Below are 27,203 nucleotides of genomic sequence, written 5' to 3'. Positions count from 1 at the left end.
ACTAGGGAACAAATCAAATTATATTTTGTTAAGGAGTCACACTACCATAATATATAAATTATTAAAAAAAGACGGGATCGATTCCCGCCTCGGCCACCGGTGGATTTGGTCACTTTCTCTTCCCTATTTCCAAAAATATCATCAAAATGTCAAACAAAACAAAACTGTACTGATGTAACTTAGAAATAGAACTTATGTGGATTTGAATAATCAATATTCAGAGCTAAGTAAATAATGAGCAAACATGTATTACGTCATATTACAAATTTAAAATACGGAACGCCTAGTCCTAACACTTCACTACTACATACGAAATTAGAAATGAACAAAAGATATGGATTCTGATGACGTATGTTGTGATCCAGTGCAGATAATTTGCCAGTCTAAAACAACAGAAGGAAACTAATGCGAGTCGGATTAGCGCACGAAGGGTTCCGTACCATTACGCAAAAAACGGCAAAAAATCACGTTTGTTGTTGGAGATGGAGCCCCACTTAAATATTAATTTTATTCTGTTTTAGTATTTGTTGTTATAGCGGCAACAGAAATACATCATCTCTGGAAATTTCAACTGTCTAGCTATCACGGCCTTTGGGTACGGAACCCTAACAAAAGTTTTCAGAACATAATATCTAATGCTAAATAGCCGAGCGTGTCTGTGTCTAATGTTTAGAAACAAGGTTACTATTAACATTCAGAGCATAAGAAGTGTCCTTTATAGAAAACCACAACCATATCGATCAATTCGTTTCATTGGAGACAAATTCAGAGGATAGTTCTAAATATGCGATTATTCAGTCGCAACCAATCGCTTCATTACCATTCCCAAATTATTGACGAACTGTGTATAAATGCCGAAGTCATTTTCGGTTATCTTGTAGCACTCCCGTGCTTCTGCTATTCTCACACACAATGATCCTGTTTGCTTTTATAAAACGGCCAATAATGTGGTGATAGTAATGAAGAATCAAAACGCAGTACAAAATCGCATAGGAGCAGGGACATTCGACACATCTTGTAATTTAAGAAAACTCGCGGTCACCACATGCAAGCTACCAATATTTTTACGGCTGATAGTACTGGGCTCCTGGTGTATGAAACATTATGGGTTTTATGATGTTTCTTCGGCGAAAATTGGAAACAAATTTGTTATTTAAAAACACCCTGTTAATGAGATAGTCAAATGAGACCTCATTGAACAGATTCTAGAACCTCTTTTACCTAACATTTAACTGGCCATTTCACGTGATAAATCAAATGACACGTTACTTAATAATGACCTCTCTGCCTTGGAACCAATGTATGCCATGTATGTATTGGAACCAATGAGCCAATGCTGTGTAGACATACATCTCCGTAGGGAATTAAATGGGCTGAAACTCCCGCTAAACCTGCATAAAATACCACGTTTTATGAGCAAGTGTAATGAAATTATATACAAACAACATCTCACTATACAATCAACGGTATCTCGTAAGGCACATTATACAAAATTTTCCTATTTTTAATTGAACCTTGTTGTGTACTAAATTCAGATGAAACTCTAGGTCCATGGGGTCCCAGCGCGCACAAGTTTTTTGCAGAAATCGCGAAGCGTCTGGTTGACGTAACTGGTGACCGAGGAGCCGGCGGCATCCTTGCACAACGTATCAGCATTGCGATACAGCGAGGAAATGCCGCCAGCATCCTTGGTACAATGCCTCAAGGGCCTATTTTAGATTTAAGCTAGTTATTAATTTCGTTTACGTAGTACCACTGTATATATCTTGTATGTAAATAAAGAGTTTTAATTCAGATTAAATTCTGTATTATATAATATATTTCATAATTTTATATTCATAATAATTCATATTACATGTCGTTTTCATAATTACATTAAAAATTAAATAAATAAAACTTAACAATTAAAATAAAATTAGCGTTATAAATACATTCAAAATAAAAAAAATAAAAAATTAAAATAAAATAGTTTGTTAATTTATATTTAGATTCAAAGGGAGTTTACATTTTAATACACATTGGAACTTAGGGTGATAATTTTATACCGTCTCCATTCAAAAATAATTAAATGTTAAAAATACAATTCGCGGAAGTGGTTTAATTATTTAGGACGTCCTCTAAAGCCTCTGAAGTATAAGCTTTCAGATTCTGTAAATATTACCCCGATTGCGAGTAATGGGCATTTTTAAATATATATCCCATTTAAAGCAAAATTCAACCGATTTTACGTAACATTTTAAGTGACAACCGGTCTGGCTTAGTGGGTAAGTGATCCTGCCTGTGAAGCGATGGTCCTGTGTTCAAATCCCGGTAAGGGCATTTATTTATTTGTGTGATGAACACAAATATTTGTTCCTGAGTCATGGGTGTTTTCTATGTATATAGTATGTATTTATCTATATAAGTATGCATATCGTCGCCTAGCACCACATAATTCCGATTATAACAATTCCGATGGTGACAACACCGAATTTGACAATTACGATTTTTGAAACGAATTCCGAATTGCCATTATTCCGAAATTGTAAGTTCCGAACCATACAAGTAATTCCGATTATAACAATTCCGACAGTGAAAAACGCCAAATTTTACATTTACGATTTTTGAAATTACGAATTCCGAATTGCCATTATTCCGAATATTATAATTCCAAATTGACGTTATTCCTATTTTAAATATCCCAATTTTTAAATATCCGAATAACGATATTCCGAATATATTATTATAGTTCGTTTTCTTGAGGGTCGCAGTTCTAATCTAACCGAACCCACTTAGATAAGTGGCCAGATGGCAACAGTTCGTTTTCTTGGAGGTCGAATCTCCGAATCCGAATTTATTTATGCCGAATTTTTATGCCAAAAATATTTTATGCCGAATTTAAGAATACCGAATTTAACGTGATGCGGCACGACAGGCATCCGTAATAATTACCAAAACGTGAGTCTTCATTTGAATACCACGAATTTCATTTTTCTGACCTTACAAAAGATCGAATTTCTGAATTCCAAATTATCTTATTTCCGATCGAACAATTATCTTATTCGGAATTTAAGAATTCGGAAAAACATTTTTTCGGAAAAGTGTTAAATCGGAACTTTAAGCTTTCGGTAAAATGACAATCGGATTTTAAATTTTCGGAAATAGCTCATTCGTGACTTTCTTCCATCGTGTTTTTAAAAATCGTTATTTTGATATTTCGGACTTGTAAAAAATCGGGATTATGAAAATCGTGCTTATGAAATTCGGAAAAACATATTTCGGAATTATTGGGTGTTCCCGTTATTTATACGTCATAATTTTATAGAAGTTTGACGTTTAAAATAACACTTGAACTGCGTGTGCTATCAGAATCGTTGCACTTATCTTGGTCTAACTCTAGTTGCCTGTTGAAAGAAAAGTACAGTCAGCGATAAAAGCTTGTATCAAAAATGAAATTTTTGACAAAAACTTATTACGTAACGCAGCGTACTACGTAGGTGAACAACACGTGTCCTATGTGGGCGATCTCGTTGCGAACGCGAACGCCTTGAACCCGCCGCGCTGCGCCGCTTCGCTTCGCGTTCGCGAGTGTTCGCCTACGTAAGTATTTCAAACTATGCCAAGGAGAATCAATGCTGTTATTTTAATATTAACCATCATCAACTTTGGAAGTCTGTAATTAAATTAAAACTAATTAGAAACACAGTGATTTTGACTGATAAGTATTACCAATTAGATACACTTACATATTTATTACACTTGTAACTAATTGCAATAGCTGCTGATCATTATCAGACTAGTTTCTAAGTGCTCGTTGTGCATTTTCAATTACATGAACTGATGATGTCTGCAAGCTGCATTACGAGTAGGTAAGTGTGCCAATCGATGAATCAATGAGTTTTATTATGTCATATATAACTCATTGTAATGTGTTTTATTATTATTTACTAATGACGAAGGCTGGTGCGGATATCATCATTGGTTTGTTTTAGATGAAGCATGTTACTGATTTGCATTTGTGGGCACCTGACGAAGCCTGTTTTATTTTATTTTAGTAAATGAAGTAAATGAATTAAAGTTTTATTAATATCTATATATATATGCCCGGGGCTCTAATCGAACCAGCGCGTCCTCCGTTTACGCGACAGTGCCCTGAACCGCGCGGCCACCCACACACAAATTTAATATTTTCATAGAAAGACATTCTATTTGTTCGTAGTAAGAGAACTTAGAAAAAATTACCTCATGAGAACGGAAGAAATAAAATTTATATGTCTGCTGAAATAACGGTGTACTGTGTAGTTATTTAAATACGATTAAATACTGTTCAGTTTAAAATCCTAAAGTGAATGTGATACAAACTAAAGTCACATTACAGATTCACATGGGTAGATCATCAGCACATGCTGCTAGTTAATAATATTTGATCACCAAAAGGAAAACATTGTAAGATGTGAGATATAGAGGGTGTCACGTTCAGTAGATCACCTTACCAGCACCACCTATCTTAAGAGTCCCCGGCAAGCTCGGCCGAATTTCACCTTCCCATACAAACGGAGTTCCGTCGTCATTTTAAAACTACGTGTTGGATTGTAATGAAACTTTGCACGTACAATGACATGAGGTATATCTAGGTCTGTAATTAGTTTATAGAGCTCCAGTTTATAAAACAAATGTAATAGATCAAAAACAATTTTTTTATAAAAAACTTAAATTCGCTGATTTATTTAAACTATGGTATCTGAAGCTACATAAACTAATTACAGACTTGGATATACCTTATCCCATTGTAAGTACAAAGTTTCAGAGCAAACTAGCTACTCGTTTTAAAATAAGAGCATAACTACGTCTGTATGGAGAACCGAGTTTGCCGGGGACCCTTAACAGAGAGGACCTCAAAGGCTATACCGATTTGACCCCCATAGTAGGTATGTTCAGCGAATATTAAACGTTTCGGAGAAATCATCAAAGACTTCATAAATTGATAAACGTCAGAGAAGTTATTTAGTTTTTGGCAAAAGCGGCCACAGACGCGCACAGTTACAACTTAATATTAACCTTCATCCATAGCAATAAGGTTTACTCATACTCATACTCATACTCATTTATTTATAATAATATTTCATATTACACGTCGTAATTGGATTTACATAATATATTCAATTCATTCAAATAATCATTAATTAAATTAAAGTAAAATAATACAATATAAAAATAATCAACACATTTCAAATTTCAAACTTCCAATAATTAATAAAAATACAAAATATAACATTAAATTAGGATTAAATCATTATTATTATATTCTGACATGTCATAAAAAGCTTAAAAAGCTTTTACGATGGTGCCTCATTAGGCTACTGTACCCAAAGGGTAAAAACGGGACCCTATTACTAACTGACTGACTGTCCGTCTGTCTGTCACCAGGCTGTATCTCATGAACCGTGATAGCTAGATAGTTGAAATTTCCACAGATGATGTATTGTTGCCGCTATAACAACAAATACTTAAAACAGAATCCATAGAACAAACGTGATTTTTTTTAAGTCCTACTCGCACTTGGTCGGTTTTGTTCATATACATAGGTAACACTAATAGTGGCTCTGTGAGCTATAGAGCTCGCAAGCATAACTTAAAACTGAATATATAACTCCGCCATTTTGAAATATTTCCAAAAACTGTCTCGACAAAAAAAAACCATCATCGAACTTACTCACAAAATTTCACGATAATCGGTTGAGAATTGCGACCTGTAGAAGAGAACATTTGGACATTCGAAATCATTCGAGACGAGACCCTCGCTAAAGCTCGGGCAATAATAGGCGTGACTTTCAGTGCTATGTGGTCTCCAGACCATTATTTTATTAGTACACATCCGAAATACGAATTACAAATATTAAGGCGGGATTCCAACAGTGTGCGGCACTGTGCGGCACAAGCATATTCCGTACAAAAATGCTTAGGTTCACAGTTCGCCGCAAACACAAAATTGACAGATCGATTGTATACAGTTAGCTCATTTGTTTGTACACAAAAACTCCGCAACAGCACGCAACAGAGGTCAAGGTCACAAATGCATTCAGTTTCTAAACGCTCTGGTTACGTGAGGTTATGTACGAAAGTGCGCGTGCGCGGTCAAGGTCACGAGTGTTTTAGGGTTGCGTTGGAAAAATAATGAATGGAAGCAATTGGTTTATCAAAGGTTATTATTGTCCATAAAAGAACACAAGTTTACTCTTTAGGGTTTTTTGCTATACTTTTGTCTGGTAGGAACATGTGAATAAAAACAGTAGTAGGAATTATGAGTTGTCAAGATGAAGAAAATGTATCCGAGATAAAAATAAATTTATTAAGAGTTGGAGTCAGTTGTTTTCATGCGGAGACACGGTCAGGACCAGGGCCCCTTCATTTAATATTGTCTCACACACTAATTAGATTGAAACAAATTGTACATTGTAATGCACATTGGGCTTTACGAGGTTTTATCGCACGCATAATACAATTGTGAGTGATACTTACTGGAATATTTGTTTCAATCGTTTATCGTATTCTAACGCAATAAATTCCAAATTCAAACTGGTTTTCTGATGTTATGCGTCGAAGGGCAGTATAGTGTGATCACCATCACGCCCATATCTGTCAGGGGCCCGTTTCTCAAAAGCTTGTAACTTGTAATTACATACAAGTGGAAGTCTCTTTCTAACAAAAGCTGTCAAAAAGTGACATCCACTTGTATTACAAGTTACAAGTTTTTTGTGAAACGGGCCCCTGTAGGTATTATAACTTTTGACAACACTTTTCACAAAATTTCTCTCCCTTCCACTAACTTTTACAACATATTTCCAAATATATTGTAGAAAAATTATCAGAAATTTTAAACTGAATACCTAAATAATTTTAAAAAATCTACTTCAAAGACGTGTAACATCGTATTTGAGTAATCCTAAATAATACTTAGATATTAGATTTTTGTGACTTACCTATAAATTTGCACGGAACCCTGGTCAGTTTTTTCAGAGCGGACTGTTGTTATCAATGGGTACCGAGCGCTCGCCGATGGACTTGTGCGAACCAATAAAATGGGAAAGATGAAAAACCTCCCAAAAATAGGCGGTTTTTTAACAATCCATTTTCTAAAATAATAATTTTACCTACTATAATCTTTCTTTTCTTTTTATCCGTATTCGGATAGTTTCGAAAGGAAAAAAACACTAAAAATGTTGCAGATAGTTCCGAAAAGGAACTTTTATTACAACGGATTCCGCAAAATAAATGATTAGTTTTGAATGATTCACGGTTAGTTTCACTAGACTTATATTGACCGGGATATAGACCGTGATTACCTTTTGTATTATTTGTGAGCTCCCGATATTTCGACGCAGTTACATGCATCATGTTCACAGGTGACTGAAGATAGCGGGTAGGTGTCAAAGTTGTGTAGACAGCGCTCTGTCTACCCTCATTCTTGCGCGTCGGCTGCGTTCACTTTCAACGTTACCAACGGTCGCATTCACACTTGTTGGTCCAGTCGCGTTCACACTCGAAATATCGGGAGCTCACAAATAATACAAAAGGTAATCACGGTCTATATCCCGGTCAATATAAGTCTAGTGAAAATAAATGATGTTCGAGATTAACCAATTTCCGAAATTACCCGAGTACACCTCAAATGTTTATTTAAAAAAAACATTCAACTGTGTTGAAATCTACTTTAACTGCTAAATTCCGTTAGAACTAAGTAGTCTGGTTTGGACATCTGTGTCCTGTTTCTCAAAAGCTTGTAACTTGTAATACAAGCGGATGTCACTTTTTGTCAGCTTTTGTTATAGAAAGGGACTTCCACTTGTATTACAAGTTACAAGCTTTTGATAAACAGGGCACAGTCTTTGGGTGCAGTAATATAACAGTACAGGCAGTATAGTCTAGCCTTCCTAATTATTAACGAATTCGTAAAAACCACACTTGACTGCGCCTGAAGCCTAAACTCGCCTACACTTGAGAAATATTGGAAACATGAAGCTAAACATTGCAGTTCTATTCTCGCACATAATGTAGACGACTCAATGGCTCAAATTAAGCGGTAATTTGCACACTCCGCGATCACAAATAGATATCTCTGATCTCATGGTCAAGTTATACTGGTTTGCACGAGATGGTAACTCTCGCGATCGCTGGCCAATGACAACTTTGCGCCCGGAACTGGGGCGAACGACAATATATCTGATGTCACGTGTCGCCGTCGATAAACTTTTGTAATCATATTATTTTGTTTACTCGCGATTCTTTCATGTTTACGATGTTGTGTTGTAGCGATTATTTTTGCTTCATCGTGTGATCGCTTCAAGTTCAGTAATAATTTCCTATATCGTTTTAATCTTCTCCATATTTGTTAGCCCAGTTTGAGGTTGCTTAAACTTCTAGTACATACGAAGCCATATATGGCAGTTATAATATTCAACTCTATTGACAGCTATTAAAGTAAAAAATAATATAATAAATAAATAAATAAATATTTAAGGGACATTCATACACAAATTGACTAAGAAGTGTAATGAAAATCAAAACACAAGTTATTTTTAGATGTTGCAGAACAAATGTTGGTCAGTTTGAGAAGTACATCTACAGTTTAATTTAATGTTCCTGTTACAGAAAACACCCGGTATATATATATTATAATTGTATATAGAGTAAATTGTATAAGATATTTAATTTTCATTTTCAGACCATGTCCATAGTGTTAGTGTACATTCCCTTAAGCCTATTTTAGTTAAACCTATACTAACTTATAAACTAATCTGGACCCCATATGACATGCACTAGAGGATTCCTTTTTAACACTCATCCTGACTGCTGTAGTTATTGGCCACTAGATAGTAATTGGCCACTCCTAACAAATCAGAAAGAAATAGGCCAATAGAAGTCTTATTGTTAAGAGAGGCCAATTATTTAGTGGCCAATAACTATAGCAGATACCCTATATAAGAAATGATAGTTAGTTAACTTATTGTATATGAAGCAACGCGCCAAAACTATCTGTCACCCTGGATAACTTTTTCAAATAGAGATACCTACATCTCTTTATATCAAAACCAAAAGGGTACTTATTGTCGCTTATTATATATATATATATATATATATGTTTTTAGTCTTAAGGACAATAATATTGTGTGCCCTTACAGGGTGTCATGTACCTACCTTTTTATGCTTGTAATACCTTACTGTATCATGAACATGACTACCTATACAACTGAATAAAGAATAAATAAAAAATACCTAGTTCCCGGTGCGGGAATTCGATGGATGCGAGCGGCACAGGATCGGTCGGAGTGGCGAGCCTTGAAGGAGGCCTATGTCCAGCAGTGGATGTCTATCGGCTGATATGATGATGATGATGATTATGACCTAGTTCCCGTTTAAAAGTATGTGTTACAGTCTAAGTGATTTACATATATAGAGAGATATATCGATTTTATATGCTATTTGAGTATGATAGATGCAAAAAAGTAAAACTAAATTAAAACAAATACAATATTACTCCCCACTCTGATTATCCCCCGGACCAAATGTGCCAAAAATACTGGCGGCATTACCTCGCTGAATGGCCAGGGATATCTTTTGGACGAGGAAAGAACCAGAGCGAGGGTCGCCGCCCCTTTCCCTTAAGCGTATGATAGATATTGATTCGCTACTTTTGATGCTGACTTAACTAAAACGAAAGAGTGTTTGCTCATTGCACCTCCATTATAGTCATGTAATCGTGGTCACAACTATTACGCTAAAACGCGTTGGATAAAACGCTTCTAATTCGTCACGTCAGATTCTTATTAAGTACTTGGAACTAAGTAAGATTCTTTGAAGGCTAACTTTTGCTTGATTAAAATTTAACTAACACAAAATTATCATATCGCATGTTTAGTCATTGCTTAATTTAGTGAATTTAAAAGTAACTTTTACACGTAATTATAAACTCTACACTCATAACCGACTGTGAACCTTACGTATTTGCGATAAAGTTCACGAAATATAAATATGATGATCATTTGATTATAAAGCTAATTGACTGTAGTGTTGGTTTGGAATCTTTTGAGTCCTCTGCTATAAGACTGGACTCCGTTTTTCAGACTTATAATTGGTCGAAACTTGTGTTATTTTCAACTTATTAGAGACCCGAGTCTTTTGTAGAGACTGAATGAGTTATTTTCTAAGAATTCCCACTTTTTTGCATAATAAAGGGCTCGACTCAGGACTTAAAACTCGGAAGTTTTTTATTTATTTATTTATTTAAAATTTAAATCAGACAACAAGGCCCATATTACAAATACATTACACTAACATACATATATGTATTATATAAAATTAAAACTATATAAACACTATTTATACGACAAAACGGCGTGGCTCCGTTGAATTGGCCCCTGGGGATTTGGTGCAGTCTCGTGACATCGAGTCCAGTTCTTCAAATTAAGACTCAAAAGACTGGAATTTTACTAACACAAATTGAATGACGAATCACTCGACAATTAAGTCAGCCTAGATAGTACTTATTGTCTTTATGGTTATAGCCTTTAAAATTCAGAAACATAATAAAGGTAATCAAATTGACAGCTGAAGTTGATGATTTATAAAACGGAATGGTTCCTTTTAACTCCGTTTGGAGTTTAAAAATACTTTGTCAAAAACTGTAATCAGTCATGATAGGCGTGACTAAATTTCTAAAATGACTTATACCGAATCCAGAAAATGTAAAAAAGTAGTTTTGCTTTTTTGTTTTTTAGAATCAGTATCAGCTAAGATCTGTGAAAATTACAACTGTCTATCACGGTTCATGAGATACAGCCTGGTGATAGACAGACAGACGGACAGACAGACAGACGGACAGACGGACAGTGGAAGGAGTCTTAGTAATAGAGTCCCGTTTTTACCCTTTGGGTACGGAACCCTAAAAAGAACTCAAATAGACGTAATAATCCCATAGTTGCATTTATCACAGAAGATTAAATTGTCTGGAAGAGATCACTTTATAGCAATAAGAAGCCTGTTGTTTATAGTTTCTGTTTTCTTTTGTATTGTTTTATTTTATTGAGGTGAGCAATAAAGAGTATTTGTATTGTATTGTATTTTATTGACTCTTGATCTAGTTGACATTTCAGGTTTTTTTTTACAAAATCCGCTCAGTGACTCATTACGACTGCAATAAAATGTAGTCTTCTCTCGATGCCCCGTTTAGATAACACACTCTTTTTTATGTACGGTAATTATTTATTTCAGGTAACACAAATAAAGACTTCGATGAAAAAAACAAGTACCACTGGAGGCAACAGGCACAATGGACGTTGCGGTCAAAGGTAAATACTTAGTTAAATTCGTTATACCTAATATAATACGAATCATAATTTAAAATAGTTAAGCCCAGTGTGGGAATTTATAAAAATGGAATTTAATCACTAAGTATTTCCAACAATGACAAAATATTGACTGGTCATCTTTCCTTAATTTTGACACCGATAAGCAGTTGCTCAAACAACTGGGAAGAAAAGGAAGAATTAAGGAGGCAGAAAGGTTTCTTTATCAATAGAGAATCACATTTTTTAAACCAGGCAACGCTGGGTATGGTGTGTAATTTTGAGCATTGGTACGATAGGTATCTATCATGAAATACATTATTTGACAAGACACACAATAAGTCGCTTTGTCACACAATAAGTTGTTTGATTTGGTGACTATGTTTACCTCAGTAAAGACAATAAGACCTTTAATTTCGCAAAATATACGAAAAACTAGAAACAACATACATTTCGATTCTCTTTTTGCATTTTTTGTTAAGCAGAATCGTTAGGGCAATTATTTATTACAGCTTACGCCCCACACTTACAAAAAAATTAAATATTAAGCATGAAGGAGGAGGCTAAAACTCAATGCTTTGGGTATTTTGTATGCATTTAACCTCGTAAGGCCCACCATAAATAGGTACAAAATCGAACCTCTTTGTATAATAAATAGGTATGAATTTTGTTTGATAACCAAAAATGCTACCTTATTTGGTTTATGAAAGGTTCTAATTAGATTGAAACGGAGTGTACATTGTAATGCACATTGGGCACGAAGTTCAGGGTTAAATGCCATTTCTTGATTATTCCAGCTCTCAACGCCACTCAACACCAACGTAGCAAAGAACGTGATTCTATTCCTGGGCGACGGCATGAGTGTGACTACACTAGCTGCTACCAGGGCGTACCTGGGGCAAAAGTATGGCCACCTAGGGGAAGAGATCAAGTTGAGCTTCGAGATGTTCCCATACACTGGGTTATCTAAGGTAATCCTTCTATACCATCTATTGAATCACATATTTTACAATGGTTCTCAGTCAAAATAACATCATAATATAATATTTAAAATTACAATTGTATTTTAGAATTAAATTTAAATTAAATACAAACAAAAGGTACATTAAAATCTTCTATACTGTCACTGTGCACATCCAACTAAATCAAAACCAAATGAACGTCATTAAATTTTGATCATTCAAAATCTTGTGGATGAAATCAACTTCTTCATCAATTTATGAACAATCAAGAGAGCCTTTACGAGCTTATATTTTACCTTTACGAGCTTAGCAACGAAATTCCCCGTTTTTTTTTTACCTGTGTGACCTCATAAAGAAACCATAGAGGTATATATCAAAGGATCAAATTATCCTACTAAATATGAGACAAGCATTATTTTACTGAGTTACACGGTATTAATCGTCGCAATTAATTACGCTCGTAATCATACCTTGCTATTTCATTTTAAACCTTGGTACAGATTAATAAAATTCATATTTGCTTGAATAATATGTCCTTACTAGATAATCTACACAAGAGTATTCTGGAAGCATATACCAATTCAGATTTATAAAATAAAATACCATCTTTTCAATCTCAGGGATGCACGCGCGCACTTACTTATATGTAGTTACGAATAGTAGCAACATCCTTAAAAACGAGAGATGTTATGGTACTTATGTAGTGTTTTTATCAAACGATACAATAATATAGTAAACATATTTTTACGAATTTACTATGCGTCTAGAAATTAACATACCGTCAACCGGGGTGAATAGGGATGACGGAGGTGAATAGCGATTAAAGTTGGAATGAGATTAACCGGTGATTTTCTTAAAAACTACCTACACAAATTGTATCATGCTATTGAAAATAAGAGTAGACTTTGTATGATACAATTTGTTTTGGTAGTATTTAAGCAATTGTCAAGTAAAACCCCCGCCATCCCTGTTCGCCCCGGTTAACGGTATATATAGGTATATCCATAAAATTGGTACCATACTTCGCGTGCGTCGTGGCCAGTCCAAAGCGCTTTTAGTCAGCATCAAAGTTGCAACCAAAGTGGCCAAATGTGCGATACACATCCTTATTCCTATATAACAAAGTTGTGTTGTTGTAAATAATACAGCCGAATGGCCACTTTGGCTGTCACTATCTATTTGAGAATGACTACATGCATTAACAGGCAGATTTGGACCAGTAAACAGTATATTCTTCACGCAAAATAGGCGCCAGTCGTAGAGTTGCGAAAATCTGCCCGTGCTACATATAATAAACAGTATACAGGTTGACCTTAGCCATTGGACAAACCCTGAAATCCCACGTATAGTCTAAGATACGTTATATATGATCGACCTTCACCGATACGTCTGACGGATGAAACTTATATTTTATGAAAGAAAATATGTTCCTAAACATAAATAAATAAATAATATAAATAAATAATAAACATAAAGAAATATGGTCAAGGCTATTTTTAATAAATTTTTGAAAATATTTTTTTTCTTCAAATTTCACCGATTTGTCTGACGAACAGAATAAGTTCCAATGGAAAGTATTCAACTTCTACAACATGAATAAATTAGGTTGCCTATGTTTTTCCGGTCACTATTATGAGGTTGCCGTGTTTAAACAGGTGAGTTAAAATCGATAATTGCACCCATCTGTCTGACGCTTGAATTATATATCAAAATAATGGTAATTTTATTGCGAAAACAATGGTATAGGGTTGCCTGCAAAAATCCGGTCACAAATAAGGGTTGCCAGGCTTTTAAAGAAAATAAGAAGGAAAGACTTTTAGCGATAACTCAAAAACGGCTTTACTGATCACGATTGTTTTAACTATTTTCGAATGTGTTCATTAATCACTATTTCATTATTTATTTTTATTATTATTTTATTAATCATTGGCAGTATTTTTGACAATTTATTCTAAAATGTGCGCCAATTATGACATTTGTGAATCTTATTAATGTCATAAATAAAAAGATAATCAATAAGGTCGAAGAAGGTTTCATACGATTTATTACCTCAGGAGCTATTAACACATAGGTACAGGCTGCTCCAAAGTAAAAAATCGTAATTTGTTAATTTCTTCATAAGCGCTACACCGGTTGTTATGATACTTTGTATACTGATTCTAAATACCCTAATGCATATGTACATTTTGGCTTTTTCCAATGGCTAAGGACATTGTATTTGTATCATATATTAATTGTTTGAATATGCCTCCAAGTTAATCCCTAATGAAAAACCCTCTCGATGTAATTGCTAAGTTTACTAGTGGGACCATGCATTCACCAATTTGTATCACGTGTCCCGATCGAATTGGGTCATGTTCATACATATGTAATTAAACCCTTTGATTAAGCACTTATGTAAGCTAGGAAACACATATTTGTATTTCGTGGTCGGTCCCATAGTAAAAGTTGCTCAGTATAATCCCAAAACTTCCCTGGCAACGGGAATGCAGTTATTTTTTAGCCATCCTGTATATGATCTTCATGATTATTATCGTAAAATCTTTTCTGTATCAACCTGAAGAGTTACAAATGTTCACGTCAAGTCATTTAGTTAATTCGTTGTAGGTATGTCGTAAAAATTACATCACATCTGTATCTGATGCCGTCATATGATGGTGTTAAAAATTAAAACATTTTCAATAGCTGGTTAATACACATACTTAAACAATTGCGTAAAGAATATCAACAACAAAGAAAATCCTTTCATCGTGATTTGTGACACACTAGCTTCTGCCCGCGACTTTATCCGCGTGGGATAATGATTATGAATATAATGATTGATAAAAACTCAACTCTGAAAAAACTCTGGTCTCAAACTGTCTCCACACCAAATTTCATTTAAATCGGTTCAGCGGTTTAAGCATGAAGAGCTAACAGACAGACCGACAGAGTTACTTTCGCATTTATAATGATTACTAGCTTTTGCCCGCGACTTCGTCTGCGTGGAATTATTAATTTGGGTTCCAGTTCCAGTTCCACTTCTACTCCCACTCCCATTATTTTTCCTACAAATTTCCACCCCCCTTTTCACCCCCTGAAGGGGTGAAAATTGGGATAAAAAGTATCTTATGTCCTTCCCCAGGACTCAAACTAGCTCTATACCAAATTTCAACTAAATCGGTTTAGCAGTTTAAGCGTGAAGAGGTAACAGACAAGCACACTTTCGCATTTATAATTTTAGCTTTTGCCCGCGACTTCGTCTGCGTAGAATTAGTTCTAGCAGTTAGAGTACCTAAGTATAGCGCCAGGATAAAATCTAATGGCAATAATTTTAAGCATAATATGCTTACACCAATTAATAGGCAAATCATTAATTTTCTCATTTCCGGGGTGGAAAGCTTTTAACTCTGTTTAGGGATGACTTCCGACATAAAAACTATCATCCTATGTCCTTCCCCGGGACTCAAACTATCTCTATGCCAAATTTAAACTAAATCCGTTCAGCGGTATAAGCGTGAAGAGGTAACAGGCAAACAGACAGACACACTTTCGCATTTATAACATTAAGTATGGATTAAGTACGGATACAGAAAAGCCCTAGTAATAAATAATTTAATTTTAACTCCAGACATACTGCGTTGACCACAACGTAGCGGACTCCGCATGTAGCGGGACAGCCTACCTGTCCGGCGTGAAGGCCAACAGTGGGACTGTGGGTCTCAGCGCCGCCGTCAAACGGGGGGACTGTATTGGGCAGTTGTCTGGGAACCATTCGGTGACGGGGCTCATGGACTGGGCACAGAAGGCTGGGAAAAGCACAGGTACATAAATTCCAGCCAACCAGTTTGATAGTAAAAATTCAAAGTCACAAAGAAATCAAATTTCTTGACCGTTAGTAAAAGTTAAATAAAATTTGCGAGGCCCTTTTAAAAAAATGACAAATTGTAGGTACGATCTGACTTAAACATGGTTTACATTTTAGCCTAATTAAGTGTCTTTGTTTTTTTCTGAGGTAGCAATTATGGTTAGGAGTAAGGTGAGTCTTTAATTATGAATTAATTAAATTATACAATATTTCGCAAGGCAATTTCTTCTTCTAAACATTTTTATTTAGTTATAATTGATGCACTCCTATAAAAAAGGTATTAAAAATTAGTTTTATTGATTGAATGATTATTAAAACATAAAAAGGAATAACTAGATTGTGCTTTAGTTATTGATTGCTTTGATTGTTTCTTATTTAATAAACTTTCCAAATGTATGATTTAACAAAAAAAAGCATAAATAATTCTGATCCAAGTATTTTCAGTCTAGTTTTAATTCGATAATGATGTTTTTTTAGGGGTTGTCACCACAACGCGTGTAACACATGCAACCCCAGCAGCCTCATACGCGCACTCCGCCGACCGGCGTTGGGAGGCCGACACAGACCTGCCGAGGTACGGGCCTCGCTGCGAGGACATAGCCACGCAGCTCGTGAGAGGGAAAGTAGGGAAGAATATTGATGTAAGTCTTAGAGTACACTCACACACGACACACGACAGACAGGCGTTGTCAGGCGTTGATAGGCTGAAACAGACGTTCTGAGATACGGGCCCTGCTGTGAAGACGTAGCTACGCAGCTAGTGAGAGAATAGTCGGAAAGAACATGGATGTAAGTATTGGTGAATCTGTATTTTATACGCTAACCTAACTAATCGGCGCCAGAAGTCCGACACATGCCTTCGTGTACGACACAGACATACTTGTGGTACGGATCTTGCTATGATGACAAATAGCTACGCAACTTTTGAGAGTAAAAGTTGGGAAGAACATTGACATAAATCATCTTCATTCGCATACAGTTAGCTAATCGGCGTTGGGAGGCCGATGCGGTATGCGATGAGATACGGGCCTCGCTGTCAAGACATAGTCACGCAGCTAGTGAGAGAAAAAGTTGGTAAGAACATTGATGTAGGTAAGTATATAGTTAGATAGGTGATAGGTGAATATAACATTGATTCCCGATACTTTCAGTTAATCGGCGGTAGGAGGCCAACTCATCGATACCCATAACTAAACATACTTGTTGTTGTTGTTGTAAAAAATTATACTTGTTCAGTTAAGTGTATCGATGTGATAACGCATGCGTTTGAATTTATTTCCTATTTGGACTCAGCCCACACCTGAAGTAATTCTTCATTTGTTTTTCTTTTATAACCGATTTTAAAGAAATTTATAATATTTGTGATAATCATAACAGCAGCTCTCAGCGTAAGGTTTAAAATGTACCAACTAATCTCAGCATTAGGCATTTTTTTTTAAAGCGAAGTGCCGTTTTTTTCAGGTTCATCGAACTTTTAATGCTTTATTATGTCCATTATTATTTGCTTGGTCCTCGTTTATTAGTTTAACTAAGTCCTAAACAACCAGATCCTACGAAAAACATATATAGTAGTTTGAAGCAATAGCAATTACATAGTGACGCACCGCTCGTTTTAGATAGGTCGACGCTCTTGTCACTCAGCTTCGTTATTTATTTTTTCATGGAAACTTTCCAATTATTCCCTAGCTGCTTCATAGGAAAACGGCTAAATTAGACAAACTAAACATTATTTTGACATTCTACTGACGGGAGGCTGATATCTTAGAATAAATGTATCTAACAACAACAACAGAAATACATCATCTGTGAAAATTTTAACTGTCTAGCTATCACGGTTCATGAGATACAGCCTGGTGACAGACAAACAGACGGACAGTGGAGTCTTAGTAATAGGGATCGTTTTTACCGACCCTAAAAAAGAAAACCGACTTCTCAAAGGATAAAATAAACTATTATCATATTTAAGTATATTAACTGATATGTTTGAAGTCATGCCAATGGTAATAGGTATATTTAAAAAAAAGTCGCAACCGAATACAGAACGCCCTCCTTCTTCGAAATATTCTTTTATATAAACACTAACTTTGATCATAAAACATTAAATTTCAGGTAGTCCTAGGCGGCGGGCGGCAAAACTTCCTCCCCTACACCAAAAAGGACGTTGAAGGCCACGTTGGTTACAGAAAAGATGGCAACGACCTCATTGCCGAATGGCTCGACACGAAAAAGAATCTCGGACACAACGCGAAATACGTTTACACAAAGAAAGGACTTTTCAATATTAACCCTAGTGTGGATAGTGTGCTTGGGCTGTTTTCACCGAGTCATATGCCGTACCATTTGGAAGCTGATGAGGACGACCCGAGCTTGGCGGAGATGACACAGAAAGCTATACAGATACTGGCCAATAATGAGAATGGGTTCTTCCTGTTTGTTGAAGGTATGTTGGTAATGTTATTATAAATATGATAAGTACTCGGATAATATATAATTATAATATCTAAGAAATAAATCATTAATGTATCAAACAAATCATTTTTACTTATGGATTTATACTACAAATGGTTTCAGGCTTAATTACTTACCACCGCTATGATTTTTTTCATTGCCGGTATTGTTAGAAATCTCACAATCTTCAGTAAATTTCTAGCTAGATACTACGCTGTACATACATAAGTATAACTCATGTCATAAATTTTATACACGGGATGTGCTAGTTTCTCAAAATTAAGAAATACCTAGTTTCCTTCATCTAGTTAGGTAATAAAATAATGCAAAGCGGACCGCTAATAAATAAAACTTCATAAGCAGTGTTTAATAACTATTAAACTTAAGTGCTGGGTGTTTTTTTAGTTAATAATTTTTCCCTTTTATAAAACAAATATGTGGAATGTTAAACGTTTGTTTATTACGGTATAAATATAAAATGTTATTAAATTATACAGGATAGTGGGCTAGACCCCTCAGTCATACACTTAGAAACAATCGCAAAAGGCCTAGTCCTGACTTAGCAGTAGTGATCGGCGCGAGATCAGCAGCAGTATCATGGTAGCATTTTTATCACCTATCATGCCATGCGTCACTTTCGCACTTACCTATTTGTTAGAACGTGACAGGCATGGTGACAAATGATAAAGATCCGACCATCTTAGCCCTACAGTATAACAATCTGATTGGATTAAAATTCATTATTTTACCTTTTTTCCGACGTTTCAGCTAGGTTACACTGTGGTCACGGAAGACTGATGTCCCAGCAAAATGTCAATCGAGATATTGATAAAAAACACTAAACTACCCGACATAAGTTTATATAAATGTTCGGGGTAGACAAATAAATGTAGTTATACCCGTTTCTGTTTAATGTTTATTGCCCACGGCACGACACGCAACACTAACAATATCCGCACACTGGTCCGAAGATAAATCCCTTGGTTTCAATATCTGATAAGTCCTCATAAGTTCCCTGTTGAAAATTTTCGGGTGGATTTATTTTATTTCGATAGCTTTTACGATCCGAGGATAATAGTGACGCTTGGTGGAGAGGATTTTGGGTTTGTGTAGCTCAATCCAGCGATTAGTTTCAGTAGTCAGCTAGTAATAATAATCAGCGGCGGAATGGCTGGTTCAGATGGTGGAAGGCGAGGAAAGAAAGTCCGTCTTGTGGTCACAATAATTATATATGTATTTTAATAAGGCACAATACTTATAAAAGCACCTAAGGTGAATTGTGAAGGATTTGTTATCCCGTTTACATGGTAACCGAAATAGAAAGTAAAAAGAACAGAGCACTGACTGTAAAAAGGAATTAATATATATTAGGTTCTGTTGGGCTTGCCAACACAGCTGCTGCTATTGCGGATTTGTGTTGTACTTGGAGATTTTTAACAGCCGCTATTACTGTGTTCCTTCATCCTCTCTTCTACGCTGTCTGGCCAATATACGCACATTATTAACGCACTTAATTATATGACGCAAGAGTTTAAAGTCATTAAAATAGTGGTTCTGTGAGCTGTAGACCTCGCGAGCATAGCTTAAGATAAAATGGATGTGTCTAGGGCTGTCCTGCCGACTAACCACCAAAAGATCAGTCGATTCGTAATGTAAAGTAACCTAGAGGGCGCAGCGGAGTGAATGTTTATTGTTAAAAAAGATTAGAAGCTAAATTTAAATTCTTGTTTGAGACTTTGACAAGGCACTAATATTTTGCAGACATTAATTGTCATGTGCTCGTGGCATCCGTAACCTCTTGAAAAAAAATATTCAGATATTAGCTGAGATACCTACATGGTTCAAACCCAATGGTGCCAATTTTTTTTAAATATTTTTTACGTTCTTTTTCAAGTTAAACGTATGTTATTCTTATTATCAATTGAGTGTCGCGAATTCTTCAACCGATAACTACAAAAACGCTTTTATTGTTAGCTTAATGCTGTCGGCGTGCGAGTCACGTTTTTGAGTAGGTAACTAAATTTTACATTTACTACGGAGAAAACGTGTAATTTTAATCACATTTTTCTATCTCGCCAATCAGTCCTGTTACGTTTAACAGGGTAGAATAGCTACAGACAATAGGTACTTTTTAATATAATTTCCATTTCGGGAGAAAACAGTTTCCACTAACTAAATCTTAACAAATCACTTTGATTTTGATGTTGATCGCTTCAGCATAATATATTCTAGGTTTGTAAATAATTTTGGCTTTTTAGTAGGTATTACCATTAGTTGAACCCTATGCAACTATTGATACTGGATAGGAATGGAATCGATTGGCATAAAAAATAGCATGTGAAAAATAAAAGTTTTCAATTTCATACAAACTGTATGGGAAAAGTTTTCCTCGATAGGCTGTGTCAGGGATTTGACGTGAAACGTGGCGTGGAAGTTATTGCGAAGACCGCATAGGGCCGCTTAGGGACCTCATAGCGTAAAGCAGGCGCCCTGTATGTAAGACTTAAATGTTGGGCTTTGTCCTACCTTACAGTGAAAAGGTTGTAGGTAAGCCTGTACGTAATCTTTACAGTGTAAAAGGCGCCGCAGGCGCCCTTTACGTAAGGCGCGCTTTTGAATGTCGGGCTTCGCTTGACCCTACAGTGTGAAGCCTGTGTGAAAGAGCGCGCTTCGCACGCTTGAATGTAGGGCTTCGCCCGACCTTACAGTGTATAAGGCGCCACAGGCGGGGCGTATGTAATCTTTACAATATAAAAGGCTCCCCAGGAGTCATGTATAAAAAGCGCGCGAAGCTGAATATCAGGCTTTGCCCGACTCTATATTGTAAAGCCTGTAGGTTAGAGCGCATTTGAGCATTTATGCCTTAATTTTCGCACACGGTGGCCTCAAACAAACGCAGTCGTAAAATTCCTGTAAAAATGCCACATTTTAACTCTTTTCCAGCTTTTTATAATACCGCATATTTTATTTTAATAATATTTCAAAAAGATCTATCAAATGAACTCAATTGTATCGAAATGGACTGATGAGTAATTATTAAATAAACACTGCAAATACGGGTCATTTTAGCTCCGAATGCGTCGTTTCTAGCGCAGAATCAGCGCCATATATGTCAGCAGCACATGCAGTTCCGAGTAATGGCTACTTTCGTTGATACACTGATATTGAAATCATTCATAATATACCGCCACCCGCCATAACACTTTTGAACCCTAAAAATCGGCCCGTTTCGACCTCACGATGTCACCACCTATCGAGCAAATTAGGTAGGTACTACTTAGTTAGGTCACCTGTGTTAAAGTGACATCTTTGTTATTATTAAACAACTTCACCATGTTGTTTCACATGGATAGTGTAAAGACACTTACACAAACAGGCGTTAAGTAATATTTTCTCAATTTTTTATTGAATTTTTCAATAATATTATTGGATAATTGGCTCCATAAACCCGCTCAGACAGACGAATCTATACTACATAAACCTCAAAGTTTATGGTGCAAGAAATCTACGTATTTTAAAACAAAAACTATAAATACAATTGTATGAAATTCGGAATAAGGAGAACCACCCTCCGCCGTTCAGAACCACTTTAGAAAATCAAAATAACAAAAATATAACATATTTTTAAGGGCTAGTTAAATAAAAGCTTTTAAAAATGAAATGAATACGCTTAGCCCGCGCTTGATCAATCAATTTCAAAATAGAGAAATAAAAAAACAAATAAAAAAAAACAATACGAAATTTAAGTGTAAAAAGCAAAATACAAAAAGTTATGTAGCAGCTTACAATTACTGGGGATCGAACCAGGGACCACCCAGTGCAAACGAAAAAACCGAATGTTTGCAAAACACGCCACGACGGTGCTTACCTAAGCTGACGAAATTCAGCTACTCATTCTCGAGTAAAAACTAAACATCTAAATACCGCCAAAACCAGCAATACAAAATTACTGCACTTTTCGACATTTAATCTGTAAACATACCTTAAAAAGAAAATACTGTTATGATATCGATACGACTATTTGTTGAGGCGCGAGCTATCACGTCTCCGCCATTTTGAAAAAATTCCAAAAACCGGATCGACATAATTTTTTTATTTAGAATTCTTCAATTTTATTTATTTAGAAGTCATAGAATTTAGTCACAAAATTTCACGAGAATCGGTTGTGAATTGCGACCTGTAGAGGAGAACATCCGGACATACAAAAGCAAAATGCGCGAGTCAAACCGTAGACCTTCGCTAGGCTTCGGTCAATTTTACAGGATAGTGGGCTAGACCACTCAGTCATACACTTAGAAACAATCGCCATGTCAAAAGGCCTAGTCCTGCTCCTGACGGTGTAACGTTAGAACCGATGGTAATTTTTCCTTTCGACACTGATAGCGCATATTGTAGTAAACCTAAATTGAAAAATAAACGATCTTTATCTTCTGTTATTACAGGAGGCAGAATAGACACCGCCCACCACGAGACCAAAGCTCAAAAAGCCTTGGACGAGACTGTGGAGCTGGCGAAGGCAGTGGAAGCAGCAATCAGGATGGTGAACACTGACGAAACGCTGGTGGTGGTCACGTCAGACCATAGCCATACTATGACTTACAGTGGGTACAGCAAGAGGGGATCCGATATACTCGGTTTCAGTAATAGGGTTCGTATTATGATTTAAAAGATCACCTAGTATTGCTATACCTATCGTAATGCTTTGTACAGTTCGTAGAATTTCGAGCTAAATAAGCGCAGGTAGCAGTGACGTCAGCGACGTCATAATGACGTCATTATGAAGTCATAGTGACGTCGCTGACGTCATAATGACGTGTAAATGCTACCTGGGCGGGAAGGTATGTGAGGCGCCGTGCATTGATTATGTAGGTGTAGGAGCAAGCGAGACCTTCCTAAGATTTCCCTAAGCTAGTTTGTATGGTGCTCAGCCAAGGGCACCAACTTGCATATTGTAAAATTTAAAAAAATAAAAAAAGGCTAAAGATAACTGCGCGCCACTTCTTTCGCGTTTAGGATCTAGGCACTTCAAAAGGCTCTTTAAAGTTAGCTGTTAGGAACTAGATTTTTCATAAACAGCTAGTTAGGGTGTAACAATAATAGAAATAAATTTTACTACTATTTATGGCGGTGTCTAATGTAAGAAGAGTCTCAGATACTGCAATCCTGTCCACGACGTCATCATCAGTCAAATATCATCAAAATCATCACACTTATTAGTTAAAGACAAAAATTTATTAATAGGTGATACCTTATTCCAGATAAACGCATCCGACCACCAGCCATTCACGACCCTAAGCTACGCTACGGGGCCAGGCCACAAGCAAGGCCACGACTCCCAAAGATACGACCTTACGTCTGACGATCTCAGTAAGTCTATCTAATAAAGAACCAGCACCAAACCACCAGCACCAACTTCGCCAGGCCAAGCCACGAGTTTTTTTATTTTTTATTGCAAAGGATAACAAACAGCACAGAATCACACATACAGTTTAACAAATTGAGATAACACAACAGCCCGAACAGTTTCCACTTATAGGTAACACAATTATTGCTCAATTATTATGAGGCGAATTCGAAACTACGGTCGGTGCCCCAACGTACCCACGTTGCCATACTAATTGTATTGTATAGAAATATGGATACTTATGTTAGGGCACCGACTGTACACTGACATCATCCTATCTTAAATGCCGGCAACGCACTTACCCCTCTGGTATTGCAGTTGTCCATGGCTCGTTTACCATCAGGCGATTCGTCTGCCCGTTTGCCTCCTATTACATAAAAGTACATCAGAATGATTTATACGTCATTATGACGTCAGCGACGTCATTGTGAAGCCATAATTACGTTATTATTACGTCATTATGACGTCGCTGACGTCACTTTGCTACCTGTAAATTAATTACCGTGCGCCTCGCTCGCGCCTATACATATACGGATAAGTACGGGACTAAGTTTGTATGGAAAAGCGGTAATCCACTATTTTATTTATAATTGTCAATTGTGTTAATAAATAAATGAAAAAAAAATAGAAGGTTTCAAAACTTTAAAATTTATCGGTATTGAAGTTTCACGGAACTAAGTTTGACGCTCGCGTATGAGAACCAATAGGTAATCCAAGTTTGAGATTCATTCTAAACTTTCCACAAAGTAATTAAAGTTATGAGAAGATGTCGTGAATGAACTTTGGGCATGAGTTTGATTGGATTCTGAAAAAAATATGTTACATACATAGGTATATTATGTTAAGCGAATTAAAGCTTACAGTATAAAGGAAAGAAAAATAGAATAAAAACCCATAGATATGTATAACTCACTCAAGATTATTGCTATTTGCTAATAATTATTGACATGAGCATATTTTTTTTTTATGAAATAGGAGGCAAACGAGCAGACGGATCACCTGATGGTAAGATGAATAAGAATAAGAATAAGAATAAGAATAAGAATAAGAATAAGAATAAGAATAAGAATAAGAATAAGAATAAGAATAAGAATAAGAATAAGAATAAGAATAAGAATATTTATTTAAAAGGAACGCCTGTCACGTGGTAGCCGGATTCGTAATATCCCTTCAAACAATATGTCTTCGCAGCTCCTAAATAAATATGAGCCTTTATCCGATATCCGTAAAATCCTAAGAAAGGAAAGGTATATGAAATGGCAACCAAATAAATTTCTCATAGAAGTATCCTTATCTAGAATTAATATATAGAAATGTAAAACTTATTTGCAAAGTTCAACGCCCTTTTCCATCGTAATTACTAAAAGGCCCGCAAAACTACACAAACTTCTCATGAAAACAAACTATATTCATACGCGGGATCTTTTAACGGAAATAATGTCAGCTGACCTGGTTCTAGCACTAATTACCGTGGTTGTTTATTTTTTCAGGATCGTTATAATGTTTGTTTTTGCGTTAATGGATTTAAATACCAACAAGGGTACACTACCCAATGATTGATAACAACCCGTCATAGGCAAATGATCTTACTAAATAAAACTATATTATAAAATTATACGGAGTATACCGTTTTTATCCGTTAAAGTATCCTGTAATTTATGGGTGTGTGTATGTAATAAAAAAATAAAAACAACGTTTTATAAAACACATACAACACATACATACATACATATTATCACGCCTATTTCCCGGAGGGGTAGGCAGAGACCACGGATTTCCACTTGCTACGATCCTGACATACCTCTTTCGCTTTCTTCACTTTCATAACATTCCTCATACACGCTCGCCGGTTTAGGGTGCTCTTGACCTGGCCTTTCTCCACGTACGTGGAGTTTCTGTACGTTTTATAAAAAATAAAGAATTATGTGCCCAAATACTATTTTATAATTATTGAACAAACAAGTATGTGAAGATAATTTTATCATGGTCTGATTATAATTGAGTGTATCTTGTAAATAAACAAATTTCACTTCGTCTTGACTAATCCTTGGTCTTATTAACTCAAGGTCAACAAAACCTTCATACATTTAATCAAGCTTCGAGCCAGATGCTCACCCCTCGATCCAACTGTCAAAATTAAGTTATAACAGCCAAGAAAAGTGCCGAACCCGGGATTCGAACAACCAAGGAAGGATTAGGTAGAGTTAAGAGAAAGTCATGGATTTTAATTAAAATAATAAATTTCTGCATTATCCAATAGGATAATAATAATAATTCGGAATCTATTTATTTTTGTAAAGGTTTTGCTTAGAGTCGTAATAAATAGCTAGTTGTTTAAAATTTATATACCTACAATAATATTCATTTTAAGCGGATTGCGGATCAAATAATAAAAAAAATGAGTTAAAAGGGGTGAAAAGAAATATTCGACGGCCTCCTAGCCTAGTCTGTAGTTAGGTTAGCCGAAGCAAGAGGTACGTTGTTCGATTTCTAGTAAGGGCATTTATTTGTATGTTTATCACAAATATTTGTTCCTGAGTTAGATATGGATATTTTTTATGAATATAAGTATTTATATATATCTTAGTATAGTAGTTATACCCACAACACAAGCCTAATGGTGCTTAGCAAGGTTGATTTGTGTAAGATTGTCCCATGATATTTACTTATTTATTTGTCTTTCTAGAAAATCCAAACTACACCTACCCGGCCTTAGTCCCGATGTCCCGAGAGACTCACGGAGGCGAAGACGTCGCGGTGTTCGCGCGCGGGCCTTGGGCACACCTGTTCACGGGCAACTACGAACAGAACTATCTGCCACACGCGCTCGCATATGCGGCCTGCATGGGCGGAGGACTGCACGCCTGTCATCAGTATACTTACACGTAGTTTCTAACTCACGGAGGCGAAGATGTCGCGGTGTTCGCGCGCGGGCCTTGGGCACACCTGTTCACGGGCAACTACGGGCAGAACTGCCTCCCGCACGATAGCTGACTGTACGCCTGCCATCAGTATAACACGTAGCCTGTTGGTTTTTTTATGCGTCGTTTACAGTAGCAGAGTAGGCAGAGCAGTGAGCAGGGACATACTGTAAACACCATCATGCTCAAGCTCCTGCTTATGCCCTGGGTCAGAGGCGGTCATTCTAATAGACATTTAATCAATAAAAATATAAAAATCATTTTATTAATCGTCTGTCAATCAGCCGGGTCATTTTGTAT

The 27,203-nt window shown here is 36.1% G+C and overlaps 1 protein-coding gene across 1 annotated transcript in view; it reads left to right on the top strand.

The window, feature by feature from the left end:
• Positions 1-26,871, top strand: part of LOC134746249 (alkaline phosphatase-like) — a 31,844-nt gene extending 4,973 nt beyond the window's left edge. The window contains exons 2-9 of the mRNA XM_063680581.1: positions 11,248-11,324; positions 12,119-12,292; positions 15,894-16,086; positions 16,608-16,771; positions 18,240-18,570; positions 23,021-23,226; positions 23,837-23,945; positions 26,669-26,871. Coding sequence (XP_063536651.1) covers positions 11,248-11,324; positions 12,119-12,292; positions 15,894-16,086; positions 16,608-16,771; positions 18,240-18,570; positions 23,021-23,226; positions 23,837-23,945; positions 26,669-26,871 — 1,457 coding nt within the window. The remainder of the gene's footprint in view (positions 1-11,247; positions 11,325-12,118; positions 12,293-15,893; positions 16,087-16,607; positions 16,772-18,239; positions 18,571-23,020; positions 23,227-23,836; positions 23,946-26,668) is intronic.
• The last annotated feature ends 332 nt before the right edge of the window (positions 26,872-27,203 follow it).

Source organism: Cydia strobilella, chromosome 12 (assembly GCF_947568885.1).
Source record: "Cydia strobilella chromosome 12, ilCydStro3.1, whole genome shotgun sequence".
Lineage (NCBI taxonomy): Eukaryota > Metazoa > Arthropoda > Insecta > Lepidoptera > Tortricidae > Cydia > Cydia strobilella.
The sequence above is the reverse complement of the archived record's forward strand: the minus strand, read 5'-3'. Positions and strand labels throughout refer to the sequence as shown.